This window comes from Eschrichtius robustus, chromosome 3, assembly GCF_028021215.1.
Source record: "Eschrichtius robustus isolate mEscRob2 chromosome 3, mEscRob2.pri, whole genome shotgun sequence".
NCBI lineage: Eukaryota > Metazoa > Chordata > Mammalia > Artiodactyla > Eschrichtiidae > Eschrichtius > Eschrichtius robustus.
In genome coordinates, this window is record NC_090826.1 from 71,736,694 (window position 1) to 71,761,578 (window position 24,885).

At 33.8% G+C, this 24,885-nt stretch overlaps 1 protein-coding gene across 9 annotated transcripts in view; it reads left to right on the plus strand.

Annotated features, from left to right (window-relative positions):
• ADGRL2 (adhesion G protein-coupled receptor L2) overlaps positions 1–24,885 on the plus strand; it is a 180,052-nt gene that overhangs the window by 19,616 nt on the left and 135,551 nt on the right. For all 9 annotated transcript variants that reach the window (XM_068540173.1, XM_068540170.1, XM_068540176.1 and 6 more), the window contains exon 2: positions 14,086–14,257. In XM_068540173.1, the coding sequence (XP_068396274.1) occupies positions 14,185–14,257 (73 nt within the window). In that variant the 5' untranslated portion in view covers positions 14,086–14,184. The remainder of the gene's footprint in view (positions 1–14,085; positions 14,258–24,885) is intronic.

The window sequence follows — 24,885 nt, forward strand, 5'->3', positions numbered from 1 at the left end:
TCATTCTTTGTTCTGAATGGTGATAAAACTGTATTGTACCTTTATGCTCACCTTTATTTAAAGCTATTGACTTTTGGGAGGAATTTCGCTTTTGGAAACAGTGTGTTCTCAAATTCAAAATATTGCTGGGAGAATATGTAGATGTGGAAGCCTACTTTGTCAAAAATTTTTGCAAGAAGAAATTATCTTGCACTTTTAGTGTACTTTGAAAATAAATGTCAACTTTGTTTATTTACCCCATCCTGTTTTTATTTAAAAGCAGATTTCTCAGGTGTACTTAATATAGTTTTATATAATTTCACATTCTCTAATACTTTAAAAGGTTTTAAGTTATTTTCAGTATTTCAGTTATTGAATTTTCAAATACAGGTGGTCCTCGATTTACGGTGGTTTGAGGATTTTTTGACTTTACTATGGTGCAAAAGTGATATGCATTCAGTAGAAACCGTACTTCAAATTCTAAATTTTTATTTTTTCCGGGCTAGCGATATGCAGTACAATACTCTCTTGATGCTGGGCAGCGGCAGTGAGCCTCAGCTCCCAGCCACCATGACAAATATCTGTACCTATACAGTCATTCTGTTTTTCACTTTCAGTATAGTATTCAATAAGTTATATGAGATATTCAACACTTTATTATGAAATAGGCTTTGTGTTAGATGATTTTGCCCAACTGTGGGCTAATGTAAGTGTTCTGAGCACATTTAAGGTAGGCTCAGCTAATATACGATGCTCGGTAGGTTAGGTGTATTAAATGTATTTTTGACTTAGATATTTTCAACTTTCATGGGTTTATAGGGATTTAAATCCCATCGTAAGTTGAAGGAAATCTGTATTGTAAAGAAAAACTTCATCAGGGGATTATTCTACTGGAGTTTGGCTGGACCTGAATTGCATGTTTAGTTTTCCCGCTCACTCATTGTGGACATTTTTGCTTCCTCACTGTTAGTGAGGAGGCCCAGGAGGAGGTTTTTAAAACTTCCTTGAGGGAGTTTATTTGACTTCTGTAAATGATAACAGAAAAGTATTTTATGCCAAACAATGATAAATTAAACTTGTGAAAAATAGCCATTTTTATTTTTTGTGTCTTAAATTGGCAATTCCTCAATATTTAATTAAACATTAAATATTTCAAAAAAATGCTTGAAAATCCCTATTTTAGGAGGTCTCTACGTTTGTTTCCAGTTTTTTAAAAAAAATTGTGTTTCAGTTTTGTACTTCAGTTTCTGAATTCATTCACTTTTCTTCATCTTTCCCTCGATTCATGGACATTACTTCCCATAGTTCAGTTTATTCGTTCACCCCTTCCTCCCTGTCTCCTTTCTATTTACCTAATTTCCTTCCTTCTTTTTTGTTGAAAACATTTATTATATGCTATTTGCCAGGCATTATGCAAGGGTACCCAGAACTGAGGTTATAGATGTGAAAGCCATGGGTCCTGTTTTCATTTAGCTCACAATAATTTTGAAAATGATACTTTTGTGATTTTGTACACAAATGACAGTGTTCCTCTGGTGTGTGCTGTGGAGGTTGAGGGAAGGAGGAGGGAGTTAGATCGTCAAGTGATCGGCCTCAACTGAGTCTTGGAAAAGGAATAGTGGTTGGCAGAGGGGATTTCAGGTAGAAGGAATAGCATAAATATGCCAGGAAAGGTGCAAGGTTGAGGGTAAGCCTCCTAGGTCCAAAAATCGAATTAATTACCTTAATAGTTAAAGAGGAAGAACAGGAAATAAAAAAAAGATGTTCGTTCCCAAGTTTATATGTTAGCCAAAAAAGAAATCCATTGAAAATTATAATAATTTTCCAGGAAACTGGTTAATTTATTGTATATTCACTCTATTAATCACCAGGATATTACACTACTTATCGGAATCGATTAAAGGGATGAGCAAAAGCTGTGGTCCATAAGGAGCACTTACTTTCTTAATTACATTTAAGTACTATGTAAAGTTATTTGTGCCCTTGTGTCATTTCCTTATCTTCCACATCATTGTATTTCTTGCAGTACCAGCCTCAATGCTTCGAACAGAGTATGTATCCTGGACATTTTTTCGGTTTGGTTTGAAGAGACTTACATTGAAGAAAGATAAATATTGAAAATTTTGACAAAAGAGGTTTTAAAAATAGTTTAAAAGCTTAATTGAAGAAGAGTTATAAGGCAACCCAATAATAACTACTATACAAATGGTACAGATAATGACTGTAGGAATTTTTGGAAAGAGGGCTGTTTTTCAGTTGGAGGTGATCCAGTTGGCTTTATGTCATAGGTGGCTTTTAAACCTGTTAAGTCTGTATGGAATTTTCTTAGGTGGAAGGAAGGGGAATGTTTTCTATATGGGTAAAAAAAATCTTGAATATAAGTCAATTTGAAGGGCATATTCAGAATCACTGAGCAAATAAGTTTGACAGAAGTAGAGGGTTGAATTATTTTTGAAGTTAGATCTGTTTGGGCTCTATTCTTGTTTTTTGCTTTTTGCCACTTTTTTTTTTTTTTTAACTTTTTCCTTTTACCACCGCCCCTCCAGTCCCTCTGTTGTTAAAATAGAGATACTAGGTTTGTTGTGATAATTAAACTACAGTGAGGTAATAATATATGTACTTAAGAGAAAATTTGAAAATCAGCAGTTCTGAGGTCTGCCTTTGTTAAGTTACAACCCCAAGTGTTTTCTTTGTCTTATATATAAAGTGATTTCTAGAATTGGTTCCAGTTTTACACATTTTTATGGTTTAGAGTGAAATTAGGAAGAGCAGTCTAATGGAGGTTGGCAAGCTGGATGGAGGGCAAGAAATTAGCCGCGAGATTTTTACAGAAGTTGAGAGAGAGAGGTTAGGGCAGAAGGAATGAAAAGAATGAGAGGGGATTAAAACATTTCAGAAAAAGAATTGATAAAACTGTGAGTGAATGAGTACCACCTTAAAAGGAAGTACCTTTTATATTCACAGAACTGTATTTTATCCAAACTTAACCATGAATAATGCAGAGGATTTTTGGTTTTAAAAACTTAGAGACTGAGTTGATTTCATTAGTGTGTGTATGTATCTTTGCATGCACACTTAGCAAGCTTGGGTCAAAGGAAATCTGTTACTTCATAGTGGGTGTGATTTTTTTATTTTACCATGTCACACTAATGTATTTCTTTGTTACTGTAAAGCATAAATGTGTAATTCTTGTTGAATCCGTATTTTGGCCTAGAAGGTTTTTTAGGAGACCTATAATGGTATAGAGGCTTCATTAATGCATATGACTATATAAAACATTATTAATGTTAACAGATCTTGCACTTTAATCCCCTAGAATGATTGTTTGGTACCAGCAGGAAATTTTTTAAGCCTGAATTGTGTGAAATTGTGTGCGCATAAGCTGCTACTTAGATTGTAAAAATGCTATTGAAAACAGTTAAAAAGTTTTAGTTGTAATTGGCAGAGAAGTATTAACTGTGCTCAAAGAAGTATGTGTGTATGGTTGGCCCATGCGCCTTAACCTTTTTATCATTTATCTTCTTGTATTAATGTCACTAAATTATTAATTCATGAGTCAGGGTGGGAAGTGTGAAGGCACCATTTAAATGTGTGGCAAATCTATCCTTATCGCCGGAGACATGAAAAAAGTCATTTTGTGTTATCTGTAAAATGGAAAGGACATTTTAAAATTTCATTTACAGTAATCCACTTCACTTCCAGTAAAACACCTAGATTATTACTACCATAATATAATGCTCTTATTAAAAATTTGTAACCTCCACTCTTTTGTCTTATGTATATGTATATATAGATAGAAAAGTTTAGCCTTCATGTATTTTAAATGTGGTTACCTATTAATTGTAGCTTAGAAATATTATTCTTATGGCATGTTATAGTGTGAGTATTCAATTTTAGGAAACATTAGCTTGCAGAAAGTAAAAGTATTTATTATAATAGTAACAGTCAAATATAGATTGGGAAGAGCCTAGATATAAGGAATTGGAAAACTCTAAAAATTCTTTTGTTCTAACAGAAATGTATGCATTTATTGTGACTTCATAATTTTTTTGGAGTAAGATTGGTGATTCTGGCCTTGTAGAATTTTTAGCTTTATAGCAGAAATTCAACAAATTAGAATTTAGTAGTTTCCTTTTGAATACAACGTGGGACTGGGTTATATCCAGTATTTCATATGGGTGAGTAGCAGTGATGACAGAAGTTTCACGAGTTTGAAGCCACTTTTACCAATAGGTATTTGAAACCATCATACTAATGGTAGAATACCTCAGGGGTCTTGTCCAAACCTCATTGCTTTTCAGCCTCCCATTACTTACTGTTTTGTTTGGTTTTACATTCTCTCCTGCCAAAGTAGTAAGATAGGTTACTGTGGTAATGCCTTTTATTTTCTTTTCTGGAGTTTCTCCCCAAGCACTGTAAGCTGTACATATGGCTCTGTTATACACACACTGAAACACTAATTTGTTTTGGTCAGTATAATGCTGCTTTATTTTGTTTTTCTCATTCCAGCATAGTTAATTTACCTTTACCTTTACATTTAAATTAATTAAAATAACAGACTGAAGTTGGTTTGAATATTCTGGTAGATGTTGATAGTTATTGGTCAGTTCATTATTTGACCGAACTGCATTCAGTTATCTCCATCTTGTATTGGTTAATCCATAGCAGGAGTTAGTAAACTGGCTGACTGGCAGTTTTTGCAGTAAAGTTTATTGACACACAGCCATGCTCATTCATTACACATTGTCTATGGCGGGTTTCATGCTACAAAGGGAGAAGTGTATAGTTGTGACGGAGACTCTATGGTCCTTAAAGCCTAAAGTATTTACTTATCTGGTCCTCTACAGAAAAGTTTCCTCATCTCTGCTGTATAGTATCAGTCTACATAATTCCTTGCTTCTAATCTTTCTAAACATAATGGGATATTATTGATAGTTTTTAGCTTAAGAGATCTGAAGAATTACTCGTTGTTATCTTTGGAAGTTATTCTTATTAAGCTCAGTTTTTTGCTTTATATGTGGAGTGGCAACGAGGGATATATTTTCCTCAAATATCAGTTTTCTGATTTGGAAAATTTATAAAAAATTAATGAAATACTGCAAAAATAACATGTCTTTTACCAAGTAAGAGAGTCTTGGCAAGTAATTCAAGCTTCTAGTCAATTTTTCTCAGCTTTTTATAACCTATGTTTCTTTTTATTAAACATTGCTTTTTTTTTGGGTTTTTTTTTTGGCTGTGTTGGGTCTTCATTGCTGTGTGCGGGCTTTCTCTAGTTGTGGCGAGTAAGGTCTACTCTTCGTTGCAGTGCGTGGGCTTCTCCCTGAGGTAGCTTCTCTTGTTGCGGAGCATGGGCTCTAGGCACGCGGGCTTCAGTTGTTGTGGCACGTGGGCTTAGTAGTTGTGGTGCACAGGCTCAGTAGTTGTGGCTCATGGGCTCTAGAGCGCAGGCTCAGTAGTTGTGGTGCACGGGCTTCGTTGCTGTGTGGCATGTGGGATCTTCCCGGACCAGGGCTCGAACCCATGTGCCCTGCATTGGCAGGCAGATTCTTAACAACTGAGCCACCAGGGAAGTCCTTGAAATTTTAATAGAGGTTATAAAATTACATTTTAATGTTGAAAATCCCTTTTCTAAAAACCACATACCTCCCTCACTCCATGAGTCACTAGTTAAGAAGCACTAGACATAAAACATGTTATATTTTAAGTTTTTAATGAACTAAAGTTTTAAATTTTTTTAACATTTAACAATCATTAAAAATGACTCAGTCCATTATGTTTTTAAATATTATCTATAAATATTTTTCTTGCCTTCCCATATGTCTTCTAATGCTCTTTAGAGGAATCAGACATGCTGACCACATAGAATATCAGTCAAACACTGGAAGTAAGAGTCTGTTCTTGTTCATTCACTTAAACTGAAACTTTATTTCTAATGTTGTTAATTAAGTTAATTTTCAGAAATAATTGATATATACTTTTTCTTTACCACTCAATAAAATACTGTTATTTTGAGTTTTGCTTGTAGACACAGAGTGTATGGTATGGAATGTAGGGCTTAATGGAGACTAATGTGGGCTAAGGCACAGGAACTTGCTTTTTCTGGAAAAAGCATGTCGTCTTGTCGTTTGGTCTTGTGCGTTTTCCCACAAAGGCGGGGTGTGAAATATGTGAGCTGAATGAGTCTCAGGTTATTGTATTATGGCTGCCGATGTAATAATCTAATGTAATCTGTAAGTAGAGTTCAAAAAATGTTTTTTGTAATAGCAACTCTTTTAGATGTAATTTAAAAACTCTGAATGATTAAAGTAATTGCTGAGAGATATTTTGATAAGAGACAAGCTTTTAGTGAAACGTATTGCCATAACCCTTAAAAATCTCCTTTAAGATTACTTAAGATGGAATCAGGACCATAAACATGTTTTTGGAATAACTGAGAAAATAATGGAATAGTAAATATATTGTGTATTCCTATCCTTGTATATAGTTGCTGAACTTGAGGCTTAGATGATTGTGATTTGTCCCAGCGCTCATAGTGGTAGGTTAAACCAGGATTCTAGACTGTGTTCCTCATCTCAGTCTTGGGCTCTTGTCATTAAGATGATATTGGTTGACCTAAGTACACATCTCAAGGGAAACACAGGTCTATAAACTGCTTTTATTTCTCTTGTCTTTCATTAGTTTGGTATAAAATATATTTATTATCACTAAGTTTTTGAGAGTTTAACAGTTATTAATTAATTCATATTTGGGGTTTTAATCATTTCCTTATGTATTTAATTCTCCTTAGAAGATTATTAACTTTTTGAAAGTGACAGTCATATCTTCATCTGTTTATAATCCCTTTAGAGCCTAACACAGGGCCAGTATATAAAGTAAATATAATGAATGAATAGGCAACACTCATTTCAGTACTCAACATCAAAAATATCTGGAATGTAATCACCAGATAGTCATTGATCTAAACTGACATACATGCAATTTTACTATTAATATTATTTATTTTTAGAATTGCAAGTTGAGATGACACTATATATATTGACATAGCTTGCAACTGAGTTTTATCATTTATTGATTACAAAAGGCAATGTGCTATATACTTCAGAAAATTTTTTTCAGCTTCTTACCATGTGTTCTTTGTAGTTAATTTTTCATTTTTAAGTTCATTTGACATATTTTACTCAGATTACCTCATTACCTTTAAGAAACTCCTGATGGTGATATTGATGATCTAATATACGACAGATCCTGGGTCATTATTATTTCATTTAGTGGTTGTACATGTAGACCAAGAGGGAATCTGAATATTGATTCAAAGAATGGCTAGTAACAATGATTTATGAACAAAGGATCCAGTGTAGTGAGCCAAGGATAAGATTGCATCTCATGAGCAACATTGGATTTTTCCTTTTCTATTTGCCTGAACGGTGAAGAGACCATAATATCACAGAAGTTGACATTAAAATGTTCTTTCCATGACTATTAAGATTCATTGTTAATTATATTTGAGGAAATACTTAGGTTTATAATTTTGACTTGTAAGCAACTTCTCAGGTATTTTGGCTCATAAGATTCATCTAGAATAATTTGTTAGTTTATAACATATATCGTGAGCACTTTAAATAGCACTGTAAATGAATAAAATTAAGATAGCTTAACTGGAAATACTAAAAATTAAGTTAACGTTTAGCTATCATTACCTAAGGGATGTTAGTTTTACTCATGTAAACATTTTGAAAATCAACTCATTATTTTTTTGGTATTTCATCACTTTCATAATCCCAAAATGACTTTGTTCTATTTCTATTTTTTATTCCAAAGGGAAAGATAATAAAACACATAAAGTGAGTAGGCTTATCTGAACTACTTAATTCGTGGCAATAGTGGTTTTAGAACATGGTCTTATATCCCAGCCCTGCTATTGTTTACTGTCATTGTACAGGTTAGGTATTCTCATTTTAAGGCAAATTGGGGATAATAATTTATATTTCGTCAGGTTGTTGTGAAGATTTCATGAATAATATAAGTAAGCTATTTAGTTTATCTGTGTAGTTTATCATTTTGGAGGAACCTAACCCTGGGCCAGGCAATTGTAGCTTTCTATTTAGAAAGGGTTATTTTTGAGCTAGAATGTAATCTCCCTGAGGGTTAGGAGTTTTGTCTCTTAGGTTCCTCAGTACACAGCATGTAATAGATCCTCAGTAAATGTTTGCTGAATGAATAACTTAGCAACTAAGAAAGAATGTCCTTGTAATTAGCCTTGATTGGAATTCAAGCTTTGCTACCTGCTAGCTGAGTAACTTCCAGTAAAGGAGGTAACTTTTCTTTTCTGAACCTCAGACTTTTGACCTTTATGATATTGACCTTTTAAGGATTAGTGATATGTGTCTGATACAGTATTTCACGCGCAGTAGGCACTCAGGAAAGATTTTTGGCCTTGGTGGTACCCATAATTTATATTCAGCTCAAAAATACTGCATGAGAATTCTAGACCATTAGAAAGTTAAGAAGAAGTAAAAAGTTTTAACTTTGGCGAGGACTGCTATTTAAAAATAGCTTTCCCTTTCCCCCAAAAGGGGAAAAAACTAAATTCTACATTGTAAGTGCATTATAATTTAACAATAAATACAAAATATTTTAAACTAATGGATTTATGATTTTTTTTTGATATAAAAGTTGGGGACGCCATCAACTTTCATGTTATATAAGGTAATATTTTGAACTGGGCATGGAGCTTCATTGTTTTCCTTTTCTTTTGAAACTTCATTTGCAGCTTTATGTTCAGTCATAAAATGTCCCCTATGTTGGTTTGAAAATGACAGCCATTTGTTTTTATTATTTCACCTGGAAGCATTTTAATGAAGACAATGGCAGACTGCCCTGCATTGTGCCTCCAGAGTCCACAGCTACAAGCCTCTTTTGCATGCTCAGCATGACTCCTAGATATCATAGCAGATCGCAGATATAATTTACTGGGAGCATTCCTGAACTCTTCTCCTTCCTACTCCTCTAAGTCCTCTCACAGGAGAATTTATACCTTCACAATGAAGAAGTTTCAATAAAGGGTAAGATCAAAAATGAATGTTAAGGGGACTTTAGTATAAATGGTGTAATTAAAGTACTCTATATTTGATACCAATATCTGCAGAAATGAAACAGAGAAAGAGGGTGGCGACTAGTGGTTGGCCACGTGGTTTTAAAATCGCTATTAGCATTTCCAACCCCAGCCCTATCTTTGTGAAGGGAAAGAAAATAAACTCCAACGCAAAAAGAACGTCAAATGTCTGGAGCTAAAAAAGGCTTTCTGATTCGTGATAACAAGGGTTTACTTAGGCGACTTACTGAAAGAAAAATCCCAAGGGTGTTGATGTTTTCTCCTGTGTTAACAAGAAGGGGAAATTCTGCAATTTATTTTTTTATTTTCTAAACCTTTGCAGTGGCGGCAGAGTGGGGTTAGTATCATCCTGTTGCTGTTGTTATTGTTGTTTTGGTAAAACATAGAAAAGCAGCTTTCTTTCGTTAGTAAATTCTGTCCCATAGTGATTATAATTTTATAGCACAAATTAGACCAGAAAGACTGATTTTTTACAGCTGTCTTTAACTCTCATTTAAAATTGACATACACTTAGCGCATAGAATTTTAGGATTACCCAAAGCGTGAATGTTTCATTTTACACAGCATTAGTGCATAATAACAAGGATGGGTAACTTTGGTAGGTTTCCTGCTTAAGATGGCTCTTTGCCTTTCCGGTTCTCATGCTTATGGTTGTTTGGGCGTAATATCCAGTGTTCACAGTAGTTCAGTGTCCATGAGTAGAAATCAAAGATAAAGCTTTAGATATGAATCTTTAGAGGCTTTGCACTTAATAGAATATCAACTCAGTTAACCATTTTTAGAAAAATTTAAATTATCTTTTTCTCTCATTAATTTGAAGCATGCTGTATCCTACTTATTGATGCTTTTCAACAAATGGGTTTTATTTTTTTTCTATGTTTGCTAGACAGATATCATCATATATAAGGTTAAATGTGATTTCTTAGTAATGTAACATAAATACACACATATTAAAACTGATTAGTAATGGTTTCTTAATTTTGCTGACAGTTTAAGGCATGGAATGTTTAATGCAGCTAATAAGTATAAGCAGGTTACTGTCTGAAAGGCTACAGCTAACTGTACATTGTTAAGTAGTGTATAAAACATTGAGGACTGTTGGGATATAAACAGTGCTGAGGCATGTTCCTGGAAGTCGTTGTTCAGCTTTGGAAAGTTTAGTAGTAATGATGCATTAATTGACTTTTTACATGACAGAGTAATAGGATACTTACTCTAAAAAAAATCTTGACAGAGGTTTGGTAGACAATGGCAGGTGGTTATAGAAACAAAGTTAGGATGAAATAGTTTGAATATCCTTATCTGAAGGAGAAGAAAATAGTCATTTGTAGTTTGAGTAGAAATGTTCTGTTTCAGTTTTTATTAAGCAATGAACTGTTACTTAGCATTATGTGGGGTTTCATCTGTGCCTTTTCCCTCCCAATTTTTCCCTGAAGTTCTTGGGAAGAGTTTTTCTAAAAATCTAAGGACAAACTGGTTTTTAATACGGGGAATCACTTAATCATTTCTGTTTGTTGAAAGAAAGTTTAATATCCCTTTTCTGGTTTTGTTCCTTGTTTTTGTTCTTGTTTTGCATTGTGAGACACTTTTACTGAGCTTCATTTTGCAGGTAGTTATATAGAGTCTGTTGGCTACATCTCTGCCAGTGAGTGTCTTGTGGCTCCAGTTTGATTTAGGAGCAATGTTTTCTTGGGATTAGTTTCACCATGTTTGATTATTTATTCATTCTATCCTTAGCTGATTATGGTCTGCTAAGTATTTCAGTTTTCATTAAATTTTTTAATGGAAAGTTGTTTTTAATTTGGATCACAGCAGTAAAATCTTCTGACTGTTTTCAAAATTGCATTTAAAGCTTGAACTTTAGAAAATAATTTTATTTGATGTGAAAGTGATTGGATGTAGATAGTAGAATGAGAAAAATAAATTTGATATTCTTTTACTCATTGCACAGACAGATGGATGGACTTAAGCTTTATTTGGGCGAAAGAAGCCATGATTTTATTACATTCCAGAATCTCTTTCTGTTTGTTAGAAACAATCATTTATACTAAGTCTCATAGTTGACTAGAGCATATAGTTAAAATCAGTTCATAAAATATTCTATCCTGGCCAGAGACCACAAAAGAGGTCTGGGTTGTGTGGTTTCCTCCTCCTTTTCCCTTCACTAACAGAGGTTTTCCTATCTTGGCAGCTGTTTCTTACAAGGCAGTCGTTAGTCCCTGATGTCTTCCTTCTCTTTCTTCCCACAAACAAGGACTCTTTCAAATAGCGGATGACCAAAGACAGACCGATCTTGGATCGCTTTAAGAAAGTGGAAATGTGTTCAAGGGCTGTGCATGTGGGCACGCAGCCTGTATGCATTAGTTCATTGAAATGAAAATACCCATTACAACCAAAACCTGGGTAGTCAGGATTCTTCGCTTAAATCGGGAGCATTCCAAAGGCTACTACAAGTAAAATTAATGCACCTCTTCCACACATTAAAATTATTCTAATTGCTTGAGCCAATCATTGACCAGTCGGTGGGATGTAAGAAATTGTTCACTGATTAGCCTTTTTGATATGACAGGCCATGAAATTATCTGACTTCTCTCTGTGCTTTATATAAAATAGCTTGCAGTTTTAAGGCAGGTACTTTGCACAGCAGTTGTAAATGGAAGGTTTACTTTTGGTTTTTTCTTTTGAATAGTCTTTGGGAGCTCAGAGTGAAAAATGAATAGAGAGCCAGCCAGTTTTTCAGGGTTGTGTGCCATGTGTCTCCTCCATCAGATTAATTTTTTTTTTTAAGGGAGCTGCTTTTTTTTTTTTTTCCTTTAAATTTTATTTATTTATTTATTTATGGCTGTGTTGTGTCTTCGTTTCTGGGCGAGGGCTTTCTCCAGTTGCGGCAAGCGGGGGCCACTCTTCATTGTGGTGCGCGGGCCTCTCGCTATCGCGGCCTCTCTTGTTGCGGAGCACAGGCTCCAGACGCGCAGGCTCAGTAGTTGTGGCGCAGGCTCAGTAGTTGTGGCGCACGGGCCTAGTTGCTCCGCAGCATGTGGGATCTTCCCAGACCATGGCTCGAACCCGTGTCCCCTGCATTGGCAGGCAGACTCTCAACCACTGCGCCACCAGAGAAGCCCCATCAGATTAATTTTTGATGTATTCTTCTTCTTTTTATATTTATGGCATGCAGAGGAGGAAGCTTGCTTTTCCCTTTGTTTTTGTTTTATTTCTAAGAACATCTGAGGTGTTCTTAGAACTTGGTGATGCCAATTCTGATTCCCTCATTATGATACCTAATTGTCTTCACAGGTTTTAGAGAGAGCTAAAAAAACTGGGCTGATTATGGATCATGGAGGTGTATATGGAAGCAGTTTTATCTCAGAAACTATAGGCGTGATAAAATAAACTTCTTATGACAAAAGTATCTTGCTAGTTCCTTTTGTGGTTTTATGGGTCTTCATATTTAAACAGTAGATAATGACTTCAGATTAATTTTTTACCTTCTTTCTGTGTGTTTGTTGGTGAAGCAAAGATAGTGACTTTATAGCATAAGTGTTCCAAACCATTTAGCATCTGACCCCTTTTCCATTGAAGTTACATTGTAGGGAAGTGATAGCAGAATATAGTGACCGGCTAATAGAATCACATATGATGCATTAAGAATGTAGCAAATGCAGAATAGCTCAGATAATGTGAAATAGAGAACTCAAAGTTATCTAGGGAAATTTGGTTTTCTAAATTTTCTTTATGCTTTAGTGATAGCATCTAAATTATGTAAGAGTTCATTTGATTTGAGTTATAGACACAACCTCATGTAACTTTCAGTAATCCACTTTAAAAAAACTCTTTATTTGCACCAGGTTAAGGATAACATGGGAAAACTTTAAAGGAAGAATTTGTAATTTCTTTACCCTCAGAAGCTAGATCAGGAGGCTGTATATATTTTGGAACTGCCTTCATAGTATGTGTATTGTAAAGCTGGTATTTACTCTTTGATTCCTCGTGCTACCCTAGAAAGCAGTAAAACACTTCAGTAGAACCCAGCAAATAACCTGGTTTCACGTGATCCTGGGAACTTAGAAATGCTGATTAAATCACTTCTGGAGTTTTTGTATCCTCTGCAGTTGAAGAACTGTGTCCTTAAGGGCTAGTCAGAATTAAACTTGGCTCTTGGTTTTTATATTCTTTGCCACCCCTCCCTTGGTTTTTTAAAAATAGTGATGCAACCCTGGAGATATAATCATCATGGTCTGCGGTTTTATTTGGGTCCAGTGGATGGACTAAACTGCTCAAGGATATGGGTTTGATCTTACTAAGTTTTGCTGTAAGAAAAACTGATATATGAAAATCTAAAAGTTTAAAATGAAATAGTTAAGAGCAATCATTTTATTAAACTGCTCCCTTTATGAATAACTAGTAGTCAGATAAATAACAGTTTGCTATGTGGTGTTTGGAATGCCATTATGATATAAAGTACAACCATATATTAAAAATTGTACACCCTTGAATAGAAAAATAAACTGTTTCATTATATCTGTAATGTACTTTGCAAGGTAACAGGATAAAAGAGTAGATAATACTGCTGTTACCATCACTAGAAACAAAGAAAGTGTATGTATTTATGAAATTTTGTTGGAGGTATTGTGTACCAAAGCTAGTACTTTGATAAAATGACTAATACGTGGCATTGAAAGGCAGATATATTATTCTAGAATAACTTTTTAATCTTTTCAAAGAAAAATTTATCTTTGGGAATTATTTAACTATTATGTGAGTTCATATGTTCTGATTACCTTTAATTTTGGGGGGTTTTGATTGTTTCCAGAATGCAAAGCTCAGATATCCAGTGCATAGGAGCAACTTCCTGCTGCATATAGAATCAAAATATATGCCATTTTTTTTATACTTAGGAGAAAGAGGGAGGCAAGGAGGGAAAGAGAGGAGTTATTATTATTTTTTCATCTTTTGTGACATTGCAGGACCCGATGATGGATTTGTTTGTTTTTCAGATATGAGGATCAATGATGCAGACTGCTGGGTTCGATGAAGCTGGACATTTATAACTAGATTCATTAAGGAATACAAAGAAATATTTAAAGGGATCAATAATGGTGTCTTCTGGTTGCAGAATGCGAAGCCTGTGGTTTATCATTATAATCAGCTTCTTACCGAATACAGAAGGTAAGGTAACAGTTTAAATTTTATTTTTTAAGTTCAGGAGAACTTAAACTATGCAATCTTCTTTTTATGTAGAAGTGGCTCGAATGAGTATTTTTTTATTATTTTAGAATTAAGTGTTAAAAAGATTTCCTGAATGTCATATTCTTTTTCTGGTTGTTGAATTATTTTCATTACACAGCTATATATTATGGAAAGTGATAGAAATCTGAATTTATATTTTACATACATTTGTAAATATAATCATTGTAAATAATCCTGAGAGAACTAAATGAAAGCTTTGCTTTGGTATATATGTTACATTTATTGACTGAATTTATGCCAGTAAAACTGAAAATATTTTGTGGCAACTCTTTCATTTCATCTTTAGTTTTGTGTGCTTCTTAAGTGTGGTCATTGTTCTAAAACTTCTAAGTAAAATTTTTTTATATTTTCTGGAAAAAGTTATTTTTTGTAGTGCTTCCTTTCTAGTGTTATCTTTTTTGAAGACAGACCTGATTTTTAAAGAAGTAAAGACACTTTAGAGGGTTAATGAAATAATTGAAACCATAATTACTATATGGATTTTCTGGTATCTGTTATTTCTTTAGTCTTACATGTTATTTCCATGTGAAAATAACACCCTTCCAGGTGCTTTTTACAGAGCAGGTCAGAAGTTAATGTGGGGCTAAGATGTGTTAATTTTATAGCTAGTTGGTAGTGGCAGTCATTGTATTCAGCATGAAATTATATTAACCTTGTAAAATCTGTGAAAGAATGCAAAATCTCGGAGAAATGCATGTAAAATATAATGGATTTTTTGGTCACAATTAAATATTCTTGAAGAAAATGTCTTAGAATTTTTAAATTGGCTTTATATGTACTTTTAAATGATCCCATTTATACCTATTAATAAAATTGGAGATGGAAAAAAAAGGCATACTGTCAACTAATAGATTAGAAGCTTATTATTCTGATGTCTTTGTAATAAGCTTCAAAATGTTAACATTTTTCGGAAAGAATTCTATTTGAATTGCTTGTTCCAAAATTATGTTTCATCACTTCTCCTTGCTGTCCCAGTCCCCTACTTTCAACATATTGACATAACTTAATAATATAATTCAGATAAATAACAAGTTGAGAAAAATTTTAACATAAGAACTTCTGTATTCAGAAAGTAAATAATGCTCACTTGGATTTGTCACACATGAAAGTTACAAATGGGTTAATATTTTATTTTCAGAAGATATTGCTGTTTGCATCAGAATTGAAAGATACATCAAATCTGACATTAAAATGTAATGTCTGAATGAATAGTACTGTAATGATAAACAACGAGCAGAAACTGAGTTAATAATATGAATCTCTGGCTTGGGTTGTTATGAAAATCTTGTGTATAGTCTATAATTTTGCATCTGTTTTTGTGGAGGGAAAAACTAACTGAATTCCTGCTGTCATGTTTGAATGTTTTTATACATTTAAAAAGATTCCAGGTGTAGATCAATGGCTCATTAGTCCACATAATAAAAAATTTTCCAATCAAGATAGAGACCACTTTGCTGGCACAGTAGCTTAACTCAGCAGGGGGCTAGCAAACCAGAGACTTTTTCATGAGATACTGCAGTTTTATTTCTAGTGTCACCTATCAGGTCAGGATGCATATCTGCTGTTAAGAGAAATTTCATTTTTGGCGCATCAGGCCAGGGGTTGTTGCTTTTGAAGCAGTTCCCTCCTACAGGTGAAAAGAACCTGGGACGAACCCACACTACTTACTGTGAGGGTACAGAGTTACTGTGCACTTCACTGTTAGAACATTGATCCAGCGTCACGTGGTTTTGTCTTAGAAAAGTTTTACGTGACATGATAGTCCTTTATTGCCAGCAAGCAGACAATGCTTTGTGAACACCTATAGAGAAAACCAATCAAAGTTGGGTATGAGGGCACAGGAAAGAAGATATAAATTTAATTATTCAGCCATTAAGTTTCTTCGGGGCCCTTACATGATTGTTACCTTTTCAAATCTTATAGCTATTTAGAGCACTTTTCAAATCTTATAGCTATTTAGAGCACTATATATAGAGCACTTCTTTTATCAGCTCCTGGATCTTTGCCGATAAGCTCAGATAAGGTTTTCTAGATGGTTTCCTCCCTCCTTCCTCATTTATTGAGTGACTAAATTGAGCCAGGTACTTGGGGTTCAAAAATGCACAAGGCACAGGTCCTGCTCTTCAGGAGCTTGTGGTCTTGTGCAGGGGTCAAAACCTCAAATACCTACCTATTTGCCCAAGCAGACAAAGTAACTTGAGTGCAGCAGGCCAGTGGAGGTCTGCAGCAAGCAGGAAAGTGCTTGCTGGAGGAACCATGGTTGCCTTTCCAGTGTTTAGCCTGGTTTTGCTGGTCTTCTGACTTTTCAGTAGAAACCAGTCGTTAGATTTTTAAGTAGTAGCAACTAATTAAGATTTTGTTTTTAAACAAAACAAGCCTGTGTATTGTATTCAGCCATGGACCGTGCCTTCCTTTTCAGAGCTTTCTTTTCCCCTGTTTACAGTAGTGTTTTACGTTAGTGTATAATTTTAAAGGCTTAACATAATTTTGGATTTGTTTTACATCTGTATATATGAGAGGTAAATTTCCATATATGCAAGGAGGAATTATGTATTTGTTCTAAGGCCAGGCAAACATTATAAATATGTCATGTTTTGTGTGCATGTTAAAGAGCAAATCACTAAGCATTTTTTTTTTTTTAAGTTTTACCATGGTAAAAGCTAATTATATAAAGTTTTTTTTTTTTAATTTTTTTAAATTTTATTTTATTTATTTATCTGTTCATGGCTGTGTTGGGTCTTCGTTTCTGTGCGAGGGCTTTCTCTAGTTGCGGCGAGCGGGGGCCACTCTTCATCGCAGTGCGCGGGCCTCTCTTGTTGCAGAGCACAGGCTCCAGACGCGCAGGCTCAGCAGTTGTGGCTCACGGGCCCAGCCGCTCCGCGGCATGTGGGGTCTTCCCAGACCAGGGCTCGAACCCGCGTCCCCTGCATTGGCAGGCATATTCTCAACCACTGCGCCACCAGGGAAGCCCTATATAAAGGTTGAATTGTTAGAATTAGCTTATCTTCTCCATTTCTATCAATTATTGTTTAAGAATAAAGTCTTACCTGTTAAAATTTACTGGTTTTTGCAAAGTAGGAACAATGTTTTATTTATTCTTAAAGTCTCTCCTGTGTTTTTTTGAAAATTATGTTTAGAATTTTCAAATAAAAAATGATTATAAAAGACCAAACTTTCACAATATTTTGTGTTTTTAGAATTTATTTTACTCTTAGAGGACTAACATCAAGCCCTTTAAAAATCAGTTTTGTTGAGAAACTGGGGTGCTTTGATTCTTTTGGCCAATTTTTACAAGCCAAGTAACCCACTGTGGAAACATGTATCAGTAAGTAGGAAAGTAAACTGAATTTTTATGTCCTAGAGAATTAAATTATGCTATATAATGGAGCCCTGGCCAGCATAAGTCAGATATATGAAGGCTTGCTCAAGTGACAAGTTGCAAATAATAGCAGTTCTTCAGTGAAGTAGGTAATATGGATTTCAGGTTGAATTCTTTATGCAGTGAGTATGTAATTAGATTTCATTAGTCGAAATTTTAGTTAATTAACTCGAATTACATTGTTGCTTATCCTTATTTCAAAGAAAATATGCCAGGTGAAAATGCCACATATGCCAGATACAGCTTTACATATTTATTTATATACATCAAGAACATTTAAGAATATAGCTGTAGAAATAGTACCTTAGCAGTTTTTACTGTACTTTTAAATTCTCTAAGCACATTTTACAATGATTTTTGTGTTAATTATGTCTTAGTAAAAAATGATGTTTGGCTGTAGGGTCTTTTTGCTAGTTGAGTGGCAGGAAAATAGTAGATCTAGGGGTCACTTATGAATTTAAAAAACCTGTTTTGGCGTATAAATATTTTTTTCAGAATGGTCTATAATTTAGTGGAAGGAATAGTAACTTCGTTCTCCAAGGTTAAACTTAAGAAAGATTAGAATAATTCAGACCTATATTTATTTATTCTTTTTATCTTTCATTCTTTTATTGATGCATATATGTAATAAAATGTACAAAATTTATATTTACACACACACACACACACACACACACACAGAATGTCACCTTCACAAGGGCAGGGATCTTTTTTGTTGTTCATCAACATGCAAATGCCTAGAACAATGCCTGGCTTATGGTAACCACTTATTCTATATCCATCACTGAATAGCATACATCTTTGAAGAGGGTCGTGGTCTTAATAGTTGGAAGAGGGGACAATAAACAGTTGTAATAACAGGGTGATAAGTGCCATGATGGTGATATTCCAGAAGCATTGGGTGTGTGTCAAGAAATGCTTCCAGCCTGAAGTGATGGTGATTCTTGAGCTGAATCTCAGTAGGAGCTGCACAAGCTAGGTAAAGGCAGTGGTGAGCATGGTGGTGGAGGAATGGCTATAAAGTAACTTTTGAAAAGTTTTTCCAGCAAAAATTATGATTTAATTCACTGTGATTCAGAAGTTGTAACCAGTTATCTATATACCTTTTCATATGGTTCTTTATCTGTCTGATCAGCCTCCTTGGGCATAATTTTAGGCTTCAAAAAGGGACTTTCGTTTTTTTACTCTTTTTAGACAGTGTACTAAGAAAGACAAAGTTGGAAAATTGACTCCACACTGGAAAAAACAGAACGTATTTTCTGTGAAGGGTAAATGTTGTTTTCAGCGCTCCTAAACCGCCCTTGCTTCAGTTTGTCTCTTCTCACTGTTATAACCTTGTTCTTTTTCTTGTTGGGATTAACTACGTGGCCATTGCCATCATAATGCTGAATTGACTTTACTGTAGGGACTTTACATTTCCCAGTCTAGCAAAATGGACTACTTTTGTTCATTTCAGATTATTTGATTAGTTGAAAGCTAGGAGGTAAATTTTCAGCAAGGTACGTGGGGATTTGGCCGTATGACTCCTGTTAAACTTAATGGGGGTCACAACTCCCATTAAATTAATAGGAATTGTATGGCATATCTGTGTTTGCTGCAGGCAAATGTAACCTTATTTTTTAAATTTGCAAATTATGTAAATTAACATTGATTTAAAACAAAGCATTTTTTAAAATGATTTTATTTATATTTTTAGCGCAGATTAATGCAATATTATTCCTTAAGAAAGTACCTAACTATATTGCCCTTAGGACACTAGATATTCTTTATTGTGTTATATGAGTGCAATGTAGTTTGACTGCAGCAGCGTTCTTCTGCATAGGTACTGATGTAATTCATTTTCAAAAATATAAATATTAATGCCACTTACATATTATATGACGTTGCTTCTGATCTTGTAAAAATGAAATGCCTTATAGTACTCCTACCAGGATTTAAGAGCAAGGTATATTAGTTCTGATTATGACTCAAAATTGAAAAAAAAAAAGATTAAACTTATTGGATACCCTGGCATCTTTAAAAAAGTTAATTTGGAGTATACTTTTGTCATTTTAAATACCAATATTCAGTGTTAAATTATGCCATATTTAGTATATATGGAGATTAAGTTCTAGTGCTTGCTTGTTGATTTTTTTCTTCTCCCCACTTTTCCTCCCCACTTCCCACCCTATTTCATCCTCTTTTGCTTCTTTTTCCAGTGTTTAGAAAGGTTGACTTATCCATAATCTCTGTTGATTCACTAATAGGTCTATTGCTGGTAGAAAAGTGTTATAAATCAGTGTGTTAAACACAGACCTCAATAACACTGTATTGCTTGGCTGTTTAATTTTTGCAAACCTCCATATTCTGACAGAAAAGACTGCATCAAATATTTATTTAATAAATCTGTTATGAAGTAATTTGCTAAAAGTAAAGAGGTCATAAACTTGTCCATACAAAAGTAAATTTTTGAAATACTGATTTTACATTCATATTAGACATTTATCACCGTTACGGTTACATTTTGAAATAATCAATAGTGTATTAAAGGTGGCTTAATTAAAAGCACAGGAGACATGTAAAGCACCTTAATTTTTCTGAACGGTAATTGTGTTCATTACTCCTTACTAAGTAATTTCAGTCGTGATGAATCTCTTGCCTCATTTTTTGAATTAATGTACCTTTTCACTTTTTTATATACTAGGTCGTGGTATTAGAGAATAAGATAATACAAATGATTGAGCACATCTGAGTATTAATGTAGAACTGGTAGTTCTCAAAGAACTATCTATCTGCCACATTACTAAGGGAGTGTCTTACTGAAACGTATGCTTGGTACCCTATGGTAGTCTTTATTTTCTTTTCACCTCCTGCAAGACAGAGAACGACATATGACAGCCGTGCAGTCTACATGTATTAGACGTCAATGTGGATTAGTGAATATCTCATGACATCTTTCAACCCTATTCTTTTACTCCTTTTGTCAACTTGACAGAAGTGATTCCAGGAGAATATCTAGCCTCGGCCCTGGGATCTTTTGGCTAAAATGTAAGGCTGAGAAGGGAATTTCATATAATAGCTTCTGGAAGCAAAAACAACATTTATAATCCCTCCATATCAGCATGGGACTCTCCTGAATTTGACTTTTATGTTTGCTATTATTCTTGCTTTGAGGGTTTATTTTTCCTAAAAGTTTTCCCCTCCTCCTGATTTTGAATGTAATACGTTCTTATGAGAAGAGATTAAAAAATAAGAAAATTGAGATAAGCATTTAAAATTTTTCATAATTCTAGACCTTGATATAACCACCATACATTTCCTTCTTTTTCCCCAACACACATGATAAAAACAAAATTACAATGTATAAAACAAAATTAGGTTCTTCATTTCCATATACTTTTATATTCTGATTTTTTCCACTTTATTATCATAACTTGTATTACCCTGTCATTATATATTTAGATAATAGATTTTAACAACTGCATTGTAATTTATCATGTATATGTCAAAACTGATTTAATCCTCCCTCTCTACCTGTTGGCCATTTGAACCTAATTTCTTTCAAGTATAAGTAAAATAAATATCTATATAAATCTTTTTCATCATATTTGGTTGTTTCCTGGGACTGGAATTCTAGAACTCTGATTATTATATCAGGCATGTATACATCTTCCAAACTGGCTTTTTGGAAGGGTTATACCAATGTTCTCTTTGACTACTGCGTGAAAGTATCAATCTATATGCTTTACCAGCACTGATTTTAAATTTTTAAAAGAATTGACACTTAGATATGTGAAAAAAGATATCTGATTATAAATTAAATTTGTAATTTGGGGGATAATTGTGAGGACAAAAACATTTTGTATGGATTTACTTACTGGCCATTTGTAATTTTGATGTGAATTTTTTTGTTCACTACCTTTGCCAGTTTTTCTGTTTATGTTGTTACAGCTTTTCTTATTTTTTAAACCCTTTGATGATATCCTTTTGTGATTTTTATTATGAAAAATGTATTTGTTTGCCTTTTAATTCATACTGATTTTTTAATGAAAATTTCAAACAGAAGAGAGAATTTTATAAAATAATACTAGTCACAGATTTAACAATTATCAATATTTTACTTGATTTGCTTTATTTACCCCCTTTTCCTCTTTCCTTACTTTTTGATGTTTAGCTCTTTTCTTTTGTGAGATCTTCCATTATTTTTATCCTTAAAAATCTTGAGATTAGTTAAATATTTATTCACTTGCATTTCCCTGTAGTTCTTATGTGTTTTCATTTAAAATTTTAATCCATTAGGAATTAACTTTGTTATAAGGTGAGAGCCAAGGGAGTAAACTAATATTAATCATTTGGAATGAATCAGATTTTAACTAACACAGTAGATAAAGTTAGGACATACCTAAATTAAAAATGGATAATAGAAAACAGTTAAAAAAAAAAGAAAGAGAAGGAAATGAATATAATTTATGTTTACACAGAATGAACTGTGCATGAAAATGTTACTGTTCTTTTGATTCCAATAATAATGCTACTGAAATGATTTCGTTTTGCATCTAGTCTATTTAATAAAGTTTATTTTTAAGGTATTTTTGTTGTTGTTGAGAGAAAGAGAGCTAGTGAGAGAGAGAGAGAGAGAGAGACAGAGACAGAGAAGCAAAAAGCAGGACAATAGAGATTAAAATACCCTATAGTGAAGTTCTCCATTTTGGGAATTTTGGAATGTCAAGGAACACCACAATTTCTTGGAAAAAATAGAGGAATTCAGATAAAGTAAAGTTTTGTTTTGCATAAGGGTTTAATCAAAAAAAGAGGTTAAGTAAAATTCTCATTTATTTTGCTGGTTATTTATAGAGTACTTCTTACTATGGCTTTGTATCTATCTCTTTGTATCTAATATATGTGTGTGTGTTTATATTAATAATCATTAGTTCTCTCTCCCCTTCCTGATTCTTTTTTTTTCTCTTTGTAGTATTGAAATCTAAACCAGGTGGTACATATGCCTGATATTAAATTCAGGTTTTGATTAGAGTCAATATAATATGTCATTAAGAGTCAGGGACTTAATAACTTAGTCAAACACAATGAAAAGGATGGATAGGGGCATTGCTGGTGGTTGTGGGGAGAGAGCTCTCTGCTGGATTTTTTTTTTTTTTTTTTTGTGTAAATGCCAAATGAGGGATATAATGTATTCAAAGAGCATGGATTTTTTGGTAACAGATTTCTTAAGATATCATTCACATACCATACAATCCACCCGCTTAGACTGTAGAGTTCAGTGTTTTTTAGTATATTCAGAGTTGTGCAACCATCACCACATTAATTTTGGAACATTTTAATCCCTCCAAAAAGGAAACCTCATACCCTGTAGCAGTTATCCCCCTAACCTCGCATGCCCCCAAGCCCTGGCAACCACTAATCTACTTTCTGTCTCTATAAATTTGACTGTTCTGGACATTTCATATAAATGAGATCATACAAGGTGTGGTCCTTTGTGTGTGGCTTCTCTCACTTGGCAGAATGTTTTCAAGGTTCATCCATGTTGCAGCATGTATCAGTACTTCATTCCTTTTTATGGACAAATAACATGCCACTGTATGGCTATACCATATTTTGTATATCATTCATCAGTTGATAGGGCCTTGGGTTGTTTCCAGTTTTTGGTTATTATGAATAATGCTTCTCTAATCTCTGCTGGATTTTAAGACACCCACTTTTATATGACAGAATGCTGTAATGAGGTGATTGGTGGTAGCAGGTTGATTCCAAAGTTGTAAGTAAAGTGAAGGAGACAGGTGGTGCCGGTTAAGTGTATTCTATTGTTTAAGGAAAGTACTTTTTATAATTTTCTTTTTTGGTTGTTTGTAGTAGATGTGTTGAATACCTGAATTTGTTTCCAGGCAGAAAGAAAGGAAATGGGATCCAGTGCAAGGATAGAGAGGCTCATCAGCAAAGGAGAATGTATATTTTGATACAGGGAGAGGAAGATTCAGGAAGAGATGTTTACAGGAGAAGAAGAAGTTTAAGGGAGGTCGTGCTGGATGTTTTTAATCTTCTTTATCTATAACAGTGCACCTCAAAATTTACATATAACTCACTTGGGGATCCTGTTAAAATGTAGATTCTGATTCAGTAATCTGGGATGGTCCTTGAGAGTCTGCGTTTCTAATAACCTCCCACGTGATGCTGAGGCCGCTGGTCTGTGAGAGGACATCTGTATCAAGGAGTTTTAGGTATTAAAATGTTTAGTCTAGAAAATCAGATTTTTCATGATAGTGATTTCTACCTTTGCAAATTGGGGTTTATTTCTTACCTTAACAACACAGTTGAAATATAGAAATAACATCACTTTCAGTTTTATAATTCATTTCATTTAAAAAAGGAACTAAGCTACCTTGCAACTTTTTACTGCACATTTTTGTATTTTGTTACACTCTTAGTCCTATTTTATATGCTTTCTATTGACCTTTTATCTGATGATTTGTATTGAAAAATCCCTGAGTAACAATGCAGGCTGACCCTTTCTCCCTAATATTTTCCTCTGTTCCCCATTGATCTGTCCTGCTATCATTCTGTTACATGGAAACATCATTTGAATAGCATTTTACTATAAATGTTATTACTTAAAGTAACATTACAAAATCATGTAATGCAAAGTGTATATTATTAACCCATTTAGGAAAAGTTTATATTTCACTAATTTTTCAAAGTCAACATATTTTAAAAACTAAGAATTGTTGTCATTTTCACTTCAGTATTAATACCTTGACATGTTAACACCATAAAAGAGTATAGGATGGGAGTACTTGAATGTAAACTGGTTATCAAAAAACAGCTCTGCTTAAGATCTAGCGATTTTTCCACTTTATAGTATTATACTTAATCAAAGATTTTATTTCTTTATTATTAGTATTGGACATGATTTTATTTTCTTTTCCTATCAGAGATAAAGATAAGTTACTGATCTGATTTATTTTAGCTTTACTCTAATACAAATCACAAATTACATTTATTTCTTCATGAAGTTCATTAGATTCATGATCTTTTTAAAGCCAAATAAAAAGTAAGTGAATAGCAAATTTTAAACATATATTGGTATCTCAGAGATCAAAATAGTTTTACAAAATTTTTTGGTAGAATTGAAGAATTTTAGACTTAGAATCTCAACTTGGAGATTAGCAGTGTAGAA